The sequence below is a fragment of the Manis javanica genome, chromosome 15, assembly GCF_040802235.1.
Source record: "Manis javanica isolate MJ-LG chromosome 15, MJ_LKY, whole genome shotgun sequence".
Classification (NCBI taxonomy): Eukaryota; Metazoa; Chordata; class Mammalia; order Pholidota; family Manidae; genus Manis; species Manis javanica.
Window position 1 is genome coordinate 9,260,910 of NC_133170.1, and position 17,454 is coordinate 9,278,363.

At 37.3% G+C, this 17,454-nt stretch overlaps 1 protein-coding gene across 15 annotated transcripts in view; it reads right to left on the minus strand.

Annotated features, from left to right (window-relative positions):
* PPFIBP1 (PPFIA binding protein 1) overlaps window positions 1-17,454 on the minus strand; it is a 147,747-nt gene that overhangs the window by 20,198 nt on the left and 110,095 nt on the right. For 5 of the 15 annotated variants that reach the window (XM_073223212.1, XM_073223213.1, XM_073223214.1 and 2 more), the window contains 8 exons: window positions 16,668-16,799; window positions 11,531-11,623; window positions 11,113-11,205; window positions 9,575-9,689; window positions 7,809-7,841; window positions 6,306-6,367; window positions 3,176-3,260; window positions 595-749 (listed from right to left, as the gene is read on the minus strand). In XM_073223212.1, the coding sequence (XP_073079313.1) occupies window positions 595-749; window positions 3,176-3,260; window positions 6,306-6,367; window positions 7,809-7,841; window positions 9,575-9,689; window positions 11,113-11,205; window positions 11,531-11,623; window positions 16,668-16,799 (768 nt within the window). The remainder of the gene's footprint in view (window positions 1-594; window positions 750-3,175; window positions 3,261-6,305; window positions 6,368-7,808; window positions 7,842-9,574; window positions 9,690-11,112; window positions 11,206-11,530; window positions 11,624-16,667; window positions 16,800-17,454) is intronic. The other 10 variants (XM_073223221.1, XM_073223216.1, XM_073223220.1 and 7 more) reach the window with 7 other exon arrangements.

The following is a 17,454-nucleotide window of genomic DNA, read 5'->3' on the forward strand; positions in this document are numbered from 1 at the left end:
AGTATAAACATATATTTAATAATTAGGGTCTTTTTCCCTCTAAAATGTTTCTTTTCTTTAACTAATTCCTTGTTTGTTTCCTTCCATTTTATGGAGATATAATTGACAAACAGCACTGCATAAGTTTAAGGTGTACAGCATAATGCCCTACACATAGCATGAAGTGATAAACCACAAAGTCCAGTTAATATCCATCACCTCATATAGGTATACACACAAAAAAAGAAAAAGTTTTGCTCCTTGTGATGAGAATTTTCATGATCTCCTCTCTTAGCAGCTTTCAAATATCCCGTCAGCCGTGTAAACCAATCATGGTGTCATATCGCCCGTATTTATTTATCTATCTCCAAGGGATTTGTATGTTTTTCCAGAATTATATTTTAAGCAGTTTTGACACTGCCAAGGCATTTACTTATTAAAAAGAGGAAAAAACTTACATTTCAAATAATGTCCTGTAGGACACAAAAATTGCCAGGACAAACTGAGTCAGTAACTGAACTGAGAAAAGAACCCGGGCTTTTCACGTTGTCAACAGCATTTTAACTTGCAAAGACACAGTCTCTTCAACATGAAGGAAATACTGAGTGCAAATACCTCTTCTGGAACACTTGTATTGAAAGGGTCATGGCTGGGAGACCCCATTACCGGTGTGGGTGACAGACTTTTCTCCAGATCACTGAGACCCTGTACATCCAGCAAAGTGGAGAGGGAACTGGCAGCGAGCAGACCTTCATAGTCACTGTCCTGGCCTAGGAGGAGACAAGACAAAAAGAGGGCAGCAGCAGCTTTTCATTTATGTTCCACTTTCGGAGGAAGATAAGAATCCCAATTGTATTGAACACAAATGTTTTTCTGATCCTCAACAATCAGAGTCAACTTCTCCGGGCTTCCCTTGAAAAACAACTACATGGAACTAGGAAACAATACCTTAAACTGTGAGCACCAACAGTCCCGGGGCTCTTGGGCCATGGGAGTATCCAGCAGTGGAATTAGTAAAGGTATTAATTAATAATGGTATTAATAGATACCATCAGGGACTCACAGCAGTCAAGTTAAGTTAATTTAGTCCCATGACCCTCCTGTAATTTTGCTTCAACATTTGAGGCTTTACAAATTTCAATTCAGAAACTGCCAAGCTGAAAAACACCAGTGGAACAAACTATGTCCAAATAGCAACACTTAAACAACTCAATGTTCATCCCCGCTGTGCTCTTGAAAAATACATAGAAAGGAAAAAAGGAAAAGAAAAAAAAATAGATAGACAACCTTTTGATCCCTTAGGAGGATCCTTTTATGCCATTCAAAACAGAAAGAGCAGCTGGTAGGTGAAATACAACCACAAATCTAGCAAAGCAGTGACTTTGAGAATTTTTTTACATTTCTAGAAATAACAAGGATTAAGTGCTGAACGACAGTGCCAGATACTCTTTTTAATACAAGGAATGATGTTTAAAACTCTATGCTCTGAGTAATACAAAATGGTAAATCATATACTTGTTTAAAGATACTATTTAGGTTCCATTAGATTTTTTATTCTAAATTTATAAAAATTTACGTATTATTAGAATTGTCTAAGGATTAACTAGATAAATATAAATTCTAGTGAGAAGTTATTGTTTAGAAACTTCACTAGAACAGGCCATAATTTTTAATAGTTTATGAAAATGTATCCTGCTGTTAAGGTGGTTAAAAACTACCTCTTTCAGGTATATATCTCTATGCATAGAAAAAAAAAACTAGAAAGAAATATAAGCAAAAGCCAATAAAGGTCATGCCAGTGCAATCATGAGTGACTTTTACTCTTTCTATTTTCTAAATGTTTTACAATACAGTCTAATTACAGAAATTAATCCGTTTTCCTTGATTTTTAAACATAAGAATTATAATGTTGAGATTCTATAAAATCTAACATTTTAAATGCTATGATTATGTAAAAATTAATCACTTGTGAATCTGCAGTATTCCTTAAAAGAGAGACTCTTCTGACAGGACAGAAAATGCTGAGTGATGAGAATTGCCATACCTACACGGGCTATTAGAGGTTCATTTGCTCAGTCATCTATTTATGAAGTCTTAATAAATGGTAGGCCCTGTGGGCAAAAAGGTGAAAATCCATTTCTTTCAAAACTCCTAGTCCAAAGCAAGATTTTCTTTATGAACTCATCAATGTTAGAATTTCAAAATCTGAATGTTTCACAAGTACACTGCAAAAGAGTTATTTGTTTCCAATGTTTACTTTTAGGGCAAATAACCCCATCTATGCATTGCTAATGAGCAAGAGGACTTTCAAGGTTAACATTTTGTTTTGTTTTGAATGACCCCAGAATGCTCCCACATTTAAGGGTGGCCCACTGGCCCATGTGCAGGTAAATAATGATTAATACAACAAAAATGCATAACTATTTTTACTTAGATGCCTTACAGGGTTTTTAGTTTTGTTTTTTAACTTAACATGTTTAAAGCTGAACACAATCCCCCATTACCGTATCAATGTTCCTTCACGGTGCTTCTCCATCTTGGTAAATGGAACTGCTATCCACCTGGTTGCTTTAGTTGGAAATGTGTTTTTTTTCGTGATTCTTTCCTCTTCACTTTCTTCATCTCAATCATCACACCACTGTGTGGTTTCTAACTCCAGAACATACTTCCCATCAGCTCTTTCCACTTGGAATACTGCAGGAGTCTCCTGATTGGCTCCCCTTCCTCCCAGTACGGCTCCCTGACAGTAAGACGCGCTCCCGTTTGTCACAAAGATGTGCTGACTTGTTAAGACCCCGCAGTGGATCCCTCTGGGTTCGAATAACGGCTGAACGCCTCACTTTTCATGACCTGACCAGCTCTCCCCTCCATCATCTCATCTCATTCCATCCTCTCCCCCCACTTACCACTTTCTGGTCACACTGGTCTTTTACTTAAAACACCAAGTTCCTTTCCCCCCTGTATCTTGTACGTGCTGTTCTTTCTGCCTCTCAAATGCTTTCCAGGGAAGCTCTTCCTGACTGACCAGCCCATCTACAGGGTTCTCATTAGCCTACACACTTCCTGGCATTAATAATGAGTGAGTTACCTAGTTTGGGATAATGGAGATGGTTCATGAAAGAAATCAAGGTCAAATGTAAAAGTCTGTAGCCACTTAAAATCAACTAAGGTAAAGAAACCTTTAGAGCTATACTACCTTTTTTACCTTGGGCTAGCATCGCTGTGTCTTGCATTTTCTTGTACCTGTTCAGGCACTGCCGAAGATCTTCTATTTTCCGATCCTATTAATAAAATAAACGATCATTTTTAATGCTATGGTTTTAAAACAGTAAAAGTAATTGTGACATAAAGAATAAGCTAGACGGGAATTATTTACATTATTCAAAGAGTACTTCTAAACTTTAGTAAAACTGGTAATATCTAGAATATTTTTCCTACGTACATCAGAGATAGAGAAAAAGTACCTCTAAATTTAGAGATCCTATCCTTCAGCTGCCATCTTTAAAAAACAAAAACAAAACAAGGTAATAAGATACAAAACAAGAAAAAAAAATCAATTTTAATGACTCTCCTTGCCAACCTGTCAGTGAGGTCTTTCTTAGCCGCCATCAACCACCATCGGGCTTCCCCCTTCCATACCATTCCATCAAAGCTGGTCCAGCTACTCATCAGACACCTTCTAGTCACTAAGAACAATGAATGCTTTTCCTCCTTTTCCTAATTTGATCTCCATCTGGCACTTGATTGACCCCATTTGTTCCATTTTCTTTCACTGCCCTCCCCCCCACTCTTTCTTTTCTTCTATTTTGATTTTCTGAATCCCTTGACTGGATACATATGCTACGTCCCTAACCCTTGCTATCCTCTCCACCCTGACTGTAGAATGTCAGCACTTCAAGGTTTTATACTCGACACTCTCCTCCGTGCCCTCGCTGTGGTGGATTATAAAAATGGGCCCCGTAACTTCTCCCACAGGGTCTTTTGGGCTTGCATTCAACCGACTTTGGCCAATAAGATATCGACAAATATGGTTCTAGAGAGGCTTGAGAAGTATTTGCATATTGAGGCCACTATGTGAAGAAGCAGAGGCGAGCCTACTAGATGATGAGAGATCATTTGGAGAAGGGGCATTCCAGCTGGGAACAACCCAGGCCAGTCTATCACCAGACACGAGCCACCCCATCTTAGACCATCCAGCCCCATCCCAGCCACTGGCTAACTGTAGAGATCGGCAAAGCCACCCCGGACCAGAAGAACCAGCTAGCTAACCTACAGAAGCATGAGAAATAATAAATGTGATTTGTCATGGAGCAAAAGCTAACTAACTCATCACTATTTTTATAGTTTAGTTCCCATCAATCTACAACTCTATTATTTCTCTTAAAACTGATGAAGAGTTCACTCCCCACCAATCTGTAATTCTATATTAACCCTAAAATCTAGAGTCAATTTCCAGTGTCCTATGGGAAGTCTCCTTTTAAATGTCCCACAAACACATCAAATCGAACGCATATAAAATGAAGCTCATTATTTGTTCCCAGTACTTGAGCCTGGGCTTGGAGTCCCTTAATTCATAGACGGCACGATCATTTACCTGGTTGCCCAACAAGAAACTGACTCTCAAATTCAAAGATTTTAAAATCTTGTCAACCTGTGAATTCTCTAAAATCTCTTCCCTCTTTACCACTTCACTGCCAAGGTCTTATTTCAACCCCTCTTCCTTTCTCACCTAGACGATTTCAACAGCTTCTTAGTTGTTCTGTCTTAACTCTCCCTCCCTTATTCTTGCCTCCATTCTGACACCAGAGCTAGTTTTCTACAATGGCTATTTATGTCACTGTCTGGGGTCTATAAGCCAAGACCCCAAACCATTGGCCTGGCACACAAGGTCGCCTACCACCTCACGGCAGCTCCTTGGTCAGCCCCCTGCACCTGTCCCAACCCCAGATTTCATGCAGCAACAAAGCCTTCCCAGCAGGCACGGGGCTGTTTGTTTCAAGCTTTGGCTCTGAGACATGTTTTCACTCATGGATCTTCTGCTAGAAGCCTTCATTTTCCTGACGAACAAATCTTGTGCTTCCCCATATTCTGCTCATAAATGTCCTCTTTGAAGTATTCTGAAGCCACTAATAAGTTATGTCATTCTTGGTGCTTCTATGGAAGCTTGAACATCTAGTAAACCCTCAGTCAACATCAGGAATTTTGTTATTGTTGCTTTTTGAGGGAGAGAAATTAAAACAAAATGAATTTCCATGATTTTTTTTTGTTTCAAGTAAAAGCTACATGGAGACAGCTTGTTAAATGAATTTTCTTTTTATTCAACACTGGGAAAGACTAGAATGAAGAAACCTATCAATGGGTGGGTGGGTGGAAAAATTAGTTTATTTCCATGTAATAAAGAACAAGTAAAGAGAATGAAAGGCCAAAATTAATAAAAGATAAGTAAAACAGAGTAGGCAAGAACTAGAGAGAAAAAAAAACTTATAAGGAGAGAAAAGGGCCAAGACAAAGTTCTTTGGCATTTGCTTGTTTTTTACTTCCTTGAAATTATTTTTGCCTGGGAAAGGCCTCCTCTTTGCTCTGTTCATTAAGGACATGAGCAGAGAGCAGCGCTGCTGACCGGAGCTGGGCCCGGCCGTGGCCGCCTGCGGACGTCCGTCTGGTCAGGCCACAGGGAAACACGCTGCCTCGGGAGGGTACACATCCCTGCTCCCGGCAGGATGAAGAGCAGAGAGGCAAAGAGCGGAAGGAACTCTGGAGGCCTCTGCGTTAGGCCAACACAGATAAAACAAAGCCTGCGGCCATACTTATTTCACAGAGTCTGCACCTCAAGTTTCTGGTCTCTCACCTCTCAGGAAAGCAGAGGCGACCCCTGATGTGAAAGAGGCCAGGAGTGTGAAGGAAATAATGCATAAATGGAGAAAATGATCAACATCGTCATGTGGCCTAAGTTGTCACGGGGACTCTCCCTCAGAGCCCACGTTAGCCCAGATTCCAGTGGCCACAGGGGGCACTCTGGCCTGTATCTCTTCTCACCTGAAAATAAAGAACTGATCTGGCCGCTTCAACCATTTCTAAGTTCATGGCAGGTAGGGGACAGAGAACTCTCAGGGGAGTCAGTGTGGCCGGTCTGCATTCCTACATACACAGCCAGTTACAACTGCCACCGCAGAGAGGGGGCGCTCTTGGGCAGGAAGGGAGCATTTGTTCCCACTGTTAGTGCGGTTCCAGTGTGTTCTTTCGAACTAGGATATCTCAAGAGAATGCATCGAATGATCAAAATGGTGCGACACATCTACACAAATATTTAAATTTCATCTAGATACCTTTTCTTCATTTGCTGCCATCAAAGACTCCACAGCCTTTTTCATTTTTTGTACTTCAATATCTGAAAGTACCACAAAATCAAATCAGAAGTCAGTTTGATTAACATGGAACAACAATGAGAAGCTGATTCTTTAGACTGAAATAGTTTAAGGTAAAGATGCTAATGAATTATTTTGTTCGACTTTTTCTTTTTTTCTTTAAAAGGGCACATTTTACCATCCACATTCTCTTTTAGGGAAAATCTGAAAAATGAACACCTTCTCTCTCATCTGAATCGTCATATTCCAGAAAGAAAACAATTCTGACTACCTTCCCTCAAAACAACAATAAAATCATCATGAGAACACTGAAGGTGAGGTTCCAGTGCTTTAACAATAAAAACATGGAGTTTTCAAAATAGAAACCTATAAAGCAGTGGGTGAAAGCATTGCACGTTATACATAATGACAAGAGCCAAGATAACGATGATCAGTTATAATCAAGACAGAGACAGGAATGGTGAGAGCCTAACGGAATGTGATATTTATTTACCAAGTAGTCATGCTAAGAAGCTGGCTGTAGGTTCCACACAGAAGGATAACAAGTACTTTGCTTCATCTATAAACTTCATTTCTAGTACTATTTGAAAACAGATTTTAAGACATAAAGGCTAAAGCAAGCTGCGTATGGCTTCCCTTAAAATTTGACTTTCAAATACAAAAGCATGATACTTTGATAATAATACAGCAAATATTTTAAAGATGAAAATTCAACCTAAAATGAAATCACAGACTTAAAAGGTTGAAACAGAGAAAAAGATTCAGCTAAGGTTGCCTGCTTCTGAGAAAACACAAATACTATGTAAGATAATTTTTAAAACAGTGGTGCATCGTTCAGCACAAATGTGACATTTTCAGTTAAGGTATGAATTGCCTATCTATTTATTTATTTACTTTTGGAGGGCAAATTCCCTTGACTTGAGAATTCAATGTCTGGAGGAAAGAGCCCATTAAGGACTTATCTTTACGTTGCTTCATATAAGCCTGGTCCTGTTAACCAGCCTGGGTCAAACCCTTTTGCGAACACCGCGAGAGGGCACGCTTAGAGAAGCTCCTAATGCAAACCTCAGTGAAAAACTGGGCTACGAAACACTGCAGAGCACAAGGGGAGTTCAAAATGGTCTTTCAACTATGGTGAGCCTTAAAAACAATAGGTTTTGTTAGGAGTATCATCTTCCTCTGACCCTGTATCTCCTGGGCCACAGAGGAAATGCTTTCTCTCCCCCAACACTCTGGGTGCCCTGTTGAATGCTGTGAATCAGACAAACCTGCAAAACTGACCTTTGCTGCCTTGTTTCTAGTGTTTGTTTACCCTCTTTTGCACACTCTGAAGAAATGGAGAGCTTATCGATGAAGCAACTTTACATTTGGGGAGAGAAATGTTCTTAAAACACATGCAAAGAACAGTCCAAGTAGTACTTCTGGTGAATGTAAAAGCTGATGGAAATACACCAAGAACCTTACTTTTGTCTTTGAGCTTCTTTTTAAAATTTTCATCTGTGCAGGAAAACCCATTGAATTGGAAGTTAGCATATATTACAACAATAAATAATATTTTAAAAACATGATTATTTAGTCTCCTTTTACCTAAAATAAAAAGACTAACCTTACAAAGACTGAATAGTAAGCACTATCTTGTGACTTTAGGATGGGAACTATACTACATAATGCACACAGAGGTAGAAAGAGATTCTAATGTCATTAATCAGAAGACTGAAATTTGCCATCTGACACGTCACCTTTCTGAGCCTTGATTTTCTCATATTAAAGTCAGGTCTGTGGAATGCAAGCACTTCTTACACTATATGCAATTAAAAAAACAGTTAACATTGCTTTCGTTGTTTTTACATTTCCAGTACTGTTCGATTTAGGCCCTCCTGAACGTGACCAGCCCACTGCTTACGTCCTGTTCGACTCACCACTCGAGTATGATAGCACTGAAATGGTCTATTTCCTGTTCAATGAGGTAAGTCCACTGATTACGCAGTTAGATATTATACCAATATCAGATCGCCATGATCTTTCTAAACACTTGTTCTCAATCCCTGTATTTATCTGGCTGTCCACTGTTAACAGGCACTTCACAGACCAGAATCAGTCCTTAGATCAGGTGCTGGGTGGCACTATGCTAATATAGCCCCTAACCTACAAGTCCTACGATTCATTCCATTTTATTCTTACAACCCTAAAAAGCATAACTTTTTTTGTGAATGTCCTCTAAGGACACAAAATTCTCTATATGCCAAAATAGCAGAGGGGAAAAATATCCATGTCCTTCAATATTTGATGAATTGCATTTTCTGATACACAGGGAATTGCCATCCCTACAGGTATATAAAACCTGAGTACTCTGAAGCCAAGGAAGACCTTAGAGATAATCTAATTCAAGCCTTCATTGGATAGACAATAACATTACCAAGGCCCATATAATAGATAAAAATGTCCCAAAGCTACACTAAACTGAACTTGTTCTGTTTCAAATGCATTAGAAGTTGCTTTGGTATCTCATAGCACCGTAGCTGTCAGTAATAACAAAGAAAAGTCAAATTAGATCTAGTATTGTCAGATGTTATATGCATTTGTATTTCTAAATACAATTTAAAAAACACATTTCACTCAAGTTATTTTCTATCAAGTATAACATACATTATTAAAAACCACAGTCCATAGGATATTCAGTACAAAGCTCCTCACTTAGGAAAAATACTTCTGGGGGATAAATTCATAAACACTTTCAAAAACAGAATTAGCCTCGTTTTGCTTTCTAGAAAGTTGAGGACTCCATCCATAAGAAATTTTCATCGATTTTCCGAAGATGCAGAGCTTTCCCTCTTCTGTCACAAGGGCAGGCAAGGTTACTAGGTCTTACTTTATGTTGTCTCAAATTCAGTTCACAGGGAAATAATCTTGGGAATAGTAATGGCTCCTTTTAACTCTTTTTGACACCCCTTTGTATTGCAGTTTGAACAGAACTCTCTCATGATGAGAATTTACAATTCAGTAACCTAAAATAAACATGCAATAAAGTGCAGAGTTGCTCTTCCAGCTTCTGAAGGGGAAGTTCATTGATCCCCAAACACAGTAAGGCATCTCAGAGGGTTCCCTGTGCTCCTGGCTTGCATGGTGTCTGCTATTCTTCCCTTTCTTTGATGCTAAAATTATACATCCATTAATATCAATTTCTTGGGAGGATTTTAACAAAATGACAAGTGTCAAATGTATATACTTACCTCGATCAAGAATTTCTATCCCTTCTCCTTTCATCTTGGAAACCAATTTTTCTTGTAGCCTCTTCACTTCAGATTCTTTCTCTTCCAGTTGTTCTTTTAAGCATGCCAGTTCATCCTACAAATGATAAATTCATTTTAAAACAGTAGAGTATGACTCAAAGAGAATACTCAGAGAGTATGTTAACTCTTAAATCAAGAATTAGTTTTTGTGAATGAAACAGAAAACTATGGGAATTCAGACACAAACCAGAAATCAGAATGAAACAGAAAACTATGGGAATTCAGACACAAACCAGAAATCAGACAGTGGCAATGGTAAGCAGGAAGCAAGACAATTAATGGAAGTCAATGTAGAATAATTCTGGTATAATTATTTCACGTTTCTTGGTGACCAAATTAAAATGAAATCTTTTAAAGTGTGATTAGGAATAGGGTAGCCCTTAGGTTTCAATCTTATGTTAAATAAAAAACCTGACCAAGTTAATCAAGGAAGATAATCCAATTAGATGCTTAGTGTCATAAAAGCAAAATAAAATGCAAATTAGAAAATATATATTAAGACTTGCTTGAGATTCATTCAGCATTTCAAGATGGCCCTCATGTTCCCTGGACAAGGTAGAGCTTAATTAGTGGGTGAGGTAGCAGGTGATGAACAACTTTAGCCAAATCATGGGACTAAACAACTCATCCTCATCACTAAGAAGATAAAGGAACAGAATCTCCTACAACAATGGAAAAAAATAGATTTAGAAACAGATTTTAAGTCCTTTTTTTTTTTTTTACTATGCAACCATTAAAGATCCCAAGTGCAATGTTCTATTTACCAATGTTTTAATTTTCAGTTTCATTTTGGTAAAGAACTAGCTTTAGCAAACTTGAACACAGAAAATACAGTTATGCAATGCTAATAGATGCACTTTTACATTTGATAAACATTTTACTTTCAGTCTCTAGATATATTTACTGTGCTTAATACTATGAGCAGATGAGGCTTTCCAATGAAGCTCAGAAGTTGGTCCCGGAATTTTTACTTATGATAAAGTCAAAGTGGACACCAAGTACAGGAAATTTTCAGTAGCACTGGAAGAAGGCTGCCCTGTTCTCACTGTGCTTTGTCTGAGTGATTTCTGTTCACTGCCATGATTAGTTAACTGCTGCACACACAGCCTTCAAGAAAGTCCTGAAGGAAGAAAGCAGTCTTTACTATTGATAGGAAACAGAATTCTTTCACAGGTGAAGTTCTGCAATTATTTCACCATGCTTGGGTGTCAGACAGGCTCGGAGAGTGAGATTTAACTTAGAAACAAAGACTTTTATTTTACCTGTTCATTATTTTTCACTCATTATTTCATATGTTTCTGAAACTAATATTAGGGATCACATTGTTCCTTGAATTAGCATTCAATGTATTTTTAAAAGACACGTGACACACACACACACAAAACGAATGTACACGCTACTAAAAACACCATCACAGCAAAATGACACAAGCCAGAAAGCAACAGGCCATGGACCCCGTTACCCAAAGTCTACTCCACCTTCTGGGACTCCCACTTTTGTTCCATCCGCTGCTTTTCATACTGCATCTGACCCACCTTGATTTTCATGCTAGAAAGTTTGGCCATTAAAGACTGGTAGAGAGACAGAGGAGTGAAAGAAAACTACAGATAGAAAAAGACAAGCTAAATAACCAAGAGAGCAGTATCAGTTTATAAAGGAGATTAGGTAATTAAGAGAAATGCCAGGTTATGTTCTATCAGATTAGTTAAGCCTGAGCTTTATTCAGAATAGTAGGGTTTACGTTCAAGAAGGTCTCCAGCTTGGGCAAAAACTTCACTTACTTGTAAAATACCTTCTTTATCATACACTAAGTAGAAAACATATTTTATTTATATTACTGCTCCTAGATAAGTAGTAAACCATTTGTTTAAATGTTTTGCCATTGAGAAAACTTACTTTGGTGGATTTCAGCTTTTTTTCGTACTGAAGTCTTTCACTGTCCATCTCACTGATCCTGAACCTCAAATCGCTGATCTCCTGCATTAGCCCCTATCCAAAGGAACAAGGGAACAAACACATTAGGAAAGCAGCAAGACTCTCATCCATACGCAAATAGCAGCTTGGAAATTTTCAATGAACAGCTCTTGGGTGAAAGTTGAATGAATCAAATCAGGCAAATGGAAATAAATGAATCTCCTTGAGAACCAAAAGCATCTTTCCAGTTAATATATTACTTTAAATGTCCAAAGCCTCTGCCCTAAAATGATGGGATTATGAAAGTAAAAGATGACTTTATTTTGATTAAGAAAGGTAGCTAATCATTGTCTATCACTGACTGATATTTCTAGATTAAGTCATTCTATGAACTCTTTTAAAATACATCAGAAAATTTTCCTTAGTAAAACCAATTACTTTTAGGGCCTTTTCAAAGATAGAAAAGTATCTTTTTTAATGTCTATATAATTTCTTCACTAGTCCACAAAAATACAGATTCATTAATGCAATCTGGGAGAATGGAAGGAAATTTAAATCCTTTAAACCAAGGACTCTCAACTCAAGGGTAGATGAGGACTTGTTTACAAATATATTCAGTATCATACTATAATTTTACATTTGGAAGACAAAAAAGAAAGCAATCCTAACGTTTTCATAGTACAAATTCAACTGGAGACTTCTACTGCCACTTTAAAAAAAAAATTAATCTGCCTGCAAAATTTGTCTAAATATTCTGAGAAACAGGATACTTTGCCCAGACCCCAGAGAGTAGGAAATGCAAATTAGAATGTGAAACAATACCAACTACTCTAAAAGAAGAGTACAAATGCTCTTTGAAGGAGATGATTTTGTTTAGGGTAAGTCATGAAGGCCCCACCAGTGACTGTGGTTTTGTTCCTCTCCTGAGCCACAGGTCATACATGACACAGGATTATACAAGAATACCATGAAAACAAACAGAACAATGCTGCAAGATATAAATCTTTGTTAAGGAGGGATTACTCTAAATTTCTAAGTGTAATGATTCAACCTCACTCACAAAGGCTAAGGAAAGGGATCGTACAATGAAATACACTTGCCAGAAAACCCACAGGCTTTTAAACTGTGGTTTCTTGCTCAGCCGTGTAATATAGCATCACTTTATCATAATTACTTACTCATATTATTATAATTATTATTAATATGTTTCAAAAAGAGGATATCTATTTTCTCCTTTTATGAATGAGGTCAAGAACTATTTGACATCACTTAATATTGTTGTGATTCCATATCTACACATTCAGAATTCAAGTTCAAAGGAGTCAGTTTCTCCCACATATTTACCTCCCATTTATTAACCATCCTTTTTCTTAGTGATCTTCCTTCACCAATCTGGCCTTTTTAAATATGTTTTCCCACTTTCTCATTGTTAAGAAACAGCTTTGAATTCCTATTTGGTATTGTGGTATTTTACCACTTCCTTTAGTAATACTGGCAATTTGCAAAGAAGGAAGAAATAACTTCAGAAAGTAGAATTATAAATAGAGTTAACTTTTTTATTAAAAAAAAAAAACAACTACCCAATTATCTTTTGTGGCAACACTGTCAATGAGAATGTAAATCTCCAACCTGAAATAAGTCCTACCCCCCCCATGATAACTCAAGTTGAAAAATCTGGACATAGAAATTTAATTTCTATTTACGAAATTAATAGGAAACTTTAAAAAATGGAATACAAATTATTTCCAATAATTTCTTATCAGAAATGTTACTTCTTTTAAAAAAGAAAACCTGTTACCTTTCTTTTTTAAAAGAACTTGAGCTCCACTGAAACTCATTTCCGACATCTGTGTTCTTACCAGAAGGGGGCACTGTCTTTTAAGGTCTCAAGACATTTACCCCCAATTTTTTGGAAGTACTTATAATTGTTCCCTACTCCAATATTTTCTTGGAGATTAGGCTCCAAATAATCTAAAATTCTAAGATAAGGTTAAAGAATTTCGGATTCACGAAACAGCCAGGGGACTATTTGCATTAAGGGAACAACAATAGGAAAATGAACATAGTCAACTCAGTTTTAATTTTGAAGACTGTTTTAATTATTTTCATGTATAATGACATTTGTAAAATATCCTATAATCTCTGGGTATATGCATACTATATTTTACCAATAGTGTTGAAAATTTCTTAGAAAATTATCAGGAATTGGGTTTACTGGAAGTTTGTTTACAAGATCATTTTGTGTATGATTCAGAATGCATGAGTGAAGCAAGGGAACCCCAGAAAAAAATGTTTTATAAAAAAGGTAGACAACAACACTAAACTATGTTTTCTACCTTTATCTTGCATCTACCTACCACTTCAGCATTTTATTAAAAATAAAAATAATAATAATAAATAATAAATAAAGGGAGAAATGTAGGATCCACATATAAATCAAGTATAAAAATCAAACGAATATTCATATTTGACCTGATTGTTTATAGTTCATAATGCGTGATCAAAACTGAAAGTTTCTGTGATGAATGCCCTTGTACTGTTCACCATATAAGAACTTATTCACTATGTAAGAATTCGTTCACCATGTAAGAACTTGTTCGTTATGCTTCAGAAGATTGGAGACTGAAGAGAACTAGGCTTGAGATGGATTAATGACTGTGCATTGAGCATTGACCCCCCTATAAAGAATTTTATTGTTGTTAACAACCATTTGATCCATAAATATGAGAGATGCCCTCTCAAAAAAAAAAAAAAGGTAGACAAACTCAAGAGATGTGAATATTGTTCTGGGGTCTTACAAAACAATCATAAAACATCTATTTCAATTTAGTTTCAGTGTTTGGTTAAGTCTTGTTTTCAAATTAGCTACAGTGATGCAGGTTAAAACTTCCCCCAAACTTTCTACTTTTTATAGAAGGTAGAAAGCCACCTCTTGGTTCCCAAGTACTGTAACCTCTTTCCCTGCACCAGAGTTTAGTTCCAACATATGCCATCCACTTCTCGGCTGAATTCTACTACTGAACGACATAGCAACTGTGAGGTCAGAGAATGATGGGAAGGGAAAAGAAGAAAATATCCAAACAGACTTTTACAGAAAGCACAAAAGCAAGAATTTACAGAAATTGGGTAATTTTCTAGGCTCTGTTTTAAGAGTTTTGGTCTCAAATGAGAATGCTCCCTTGGGTAACTGATAAAGAGCTTTAACATGAACCAAGTTAGGGATTTCATTTTGCTCCTGACAAAGGAATACACACACCAAGACTCCAATAGAGTTACACTTGTGACAGAAAATTTAATTTTGAAAATAGCAATGGAGAAACCTCATTAGATTTAAATCTATGAAGGGCTTTCATGTAGTAGATAATATATATAATGTACCTCATATTGTGATGGCATGTGGGCAGTATGAAATAAATGCTTGAAATGAAGATAGAGGGGAAAAATAAGTAAATGATTTCTTCTCCTCTCTCCTTCTTGGTACTCGTTTTTAAATCCAGTATGACACCTCTCCATACCCCAACCAAGGAAACAAAATAAAGAAAGAAGAAAAGATGGCCCTAGGAAAGAAGGAATACCTGCAACTCTTTGTATTTCTTTCAAAGATAGTTGAGCCTTGAACAACATAGGTTTAAACTCTAGGAAAGAAGGAATACCTGCAACTCTTTGTATTTCTTTCAAAGATAGTTGAGCCTTGAACAACATAGGTTTAAACTGTGCAGGTCCTCTTATATGTGGATTTTTTTTCAATAACTATACAGTATCTGTGATTGGATATAAGGCAGCACATTCCACCAATGATGTGGCTGATACACAGAAATGGAGGAGAAAAAATGTTGTAGTAATGGCCTCTGCAGGGATTGAACCCACTACCTTGGTGTTACTAGCATCATGTACTAACCCACTGAGCTAACAGGCCACTAGCTGAAGTCCTGCGTGGGCAACTCAGGGGCAGGAGGCAGGAAGCATTTGACCCCTCCCAGCCAGGCCAGGATGCAGATGTCAACCCTGGCAGGGACCATGGAGCAGCTAATTTACCCTTGGCTTGCTCCCTTGTTCTTTTTGGACCCTACAACACTCCCATTTGTTTTCTACTTTTCTGTTCTTTGTCCCATCTGAAGTTAATTAACCCGTTTTATATACAGGAGGCTATTAGCAGCTAAGTTTGGGGGACTCAAAAGTTATATGTGGATTTTCAACTATGCAGGGAGTCAGGACTCCTAACCCCCATGTTGTTCATGGGTCAACTATAAATAGATTTCAAATGAAAGTGCTTTCTCCCCTCAACAAGAAAACAATAAGCAAATAAACAAACTAGAAGAACTGGCTTAACAATAAAGTGGGTGGGAAAAAAATGAGAAAGCATGTTTAGCCATGAAAATGGGTACTTCAACTTACAGAATCTACCCCAAATGTCACAAAAGTAGAGTGAGCTTCATTTAATTGGAATGATTTACAGGCGGAATAGACCAAAAGTAGGTCAAACTAAATAATCTCTAAAGATCTATGATTTTTATGATTTGTCATGAAAGCATGTTTTCTATACCTGTTTTTAAATCTGCTCATTACACAGTAAATAATAAGAGTACCTACACAGTATAGCACAGAGAAGGCAAGGAGTGACTCTAGAGCATCTCACTACGCTGATGGACAGGAACAGCAATGGGGTATATGGGTAAATGTAGTAGCCACAATGTTGCTCATGTGAAACCTTTGTAAGATTCTATATCAATAGGTTAATTAAAAAAATAAGAGTGCCTATAAAATAATTCCTAGAAACATCATGCACTTAATTAAGCCCATTATTTCGACAAAGAAGAAAACAAATATGGATGGATATATGGAAGGAAAGAAAGAGAGAGAAGTTCTAAATGCCCTAAAGTCAAAATGCTATTTCTAAAAGCTAATGAAAAACTAATATTTTGTATCAAAAGTTTCAAAATAAAAATTTCCATTAGCATTTAGTGATAAAATGTCAGTGTAATTAAAGTTTATTCCTAAAAAGCCACCTGGATGAATGAGGACATAGAGCAGTTAATTAACGGCCTCTGCTTTGGGAATATGTGGGTGTGAGATACACACACAAACATACGTTTATTAAGAGAGAGAGGGTGTCACTTACCTCTGTGTCTCTGAACCTATCTTCATAATCCAATCTGTCCTTCTCTACAGCTGTCAGTTTTAACTTCAAGTTAGATATTTCAGCCATCAAATCCAACTTCTGAGTTTCTAAGGATGTCCTACTCAGGAGTTCCTATTAGAATTTAAGAGACACATTCAAAGGTTGCCTTATCACAAACAGCCATTATGGATAGGCCTCACTTACGAGAGCAAAGCAGTAACTATTGATACTTTTAGGGCTGATAACAACTCCAATGCTGATGACGAAACTATGTTTGCTATGCGCCAGGCACTGTTCTGATGCGGATTAAGTGGTTCGATCCTCAAAACGACCTTGTGAGGTAGAAATTCATAAGATTACTCATGAATTATCCTTATTCAACAGATGAGGAAGCTGAGGAAAAGACATCAGAAACTTGCCAAAAGTCATACAGCAAGGAAATGGCAGCACAGGGTCTCGAACTTACGCAGTCTCACCCCAGTGTGGGCTCTATTTGCTGTATTTTATGTAGGTCCTTCCAAATAGGAGCCCCACGTGTGTGCATGCACTGCAAGGTCATACATGCTACTTATCTTTTTTCTTAATCATTTAATTATATGCCCATGGTTGGGAATTAGGAACGACAGGAAAGCATAAAGAAGAGAATTTAAATGACCTACAATCCTATTATTATTTTATTCCAGATTCAAATTACATGAACACTTTCTATTATGCATATGTGTTTTGAGACCCAGCTACTCTAGGTGTTTGCTTAAAATATACCACTCTGAGTGTGCCACGAAATCTC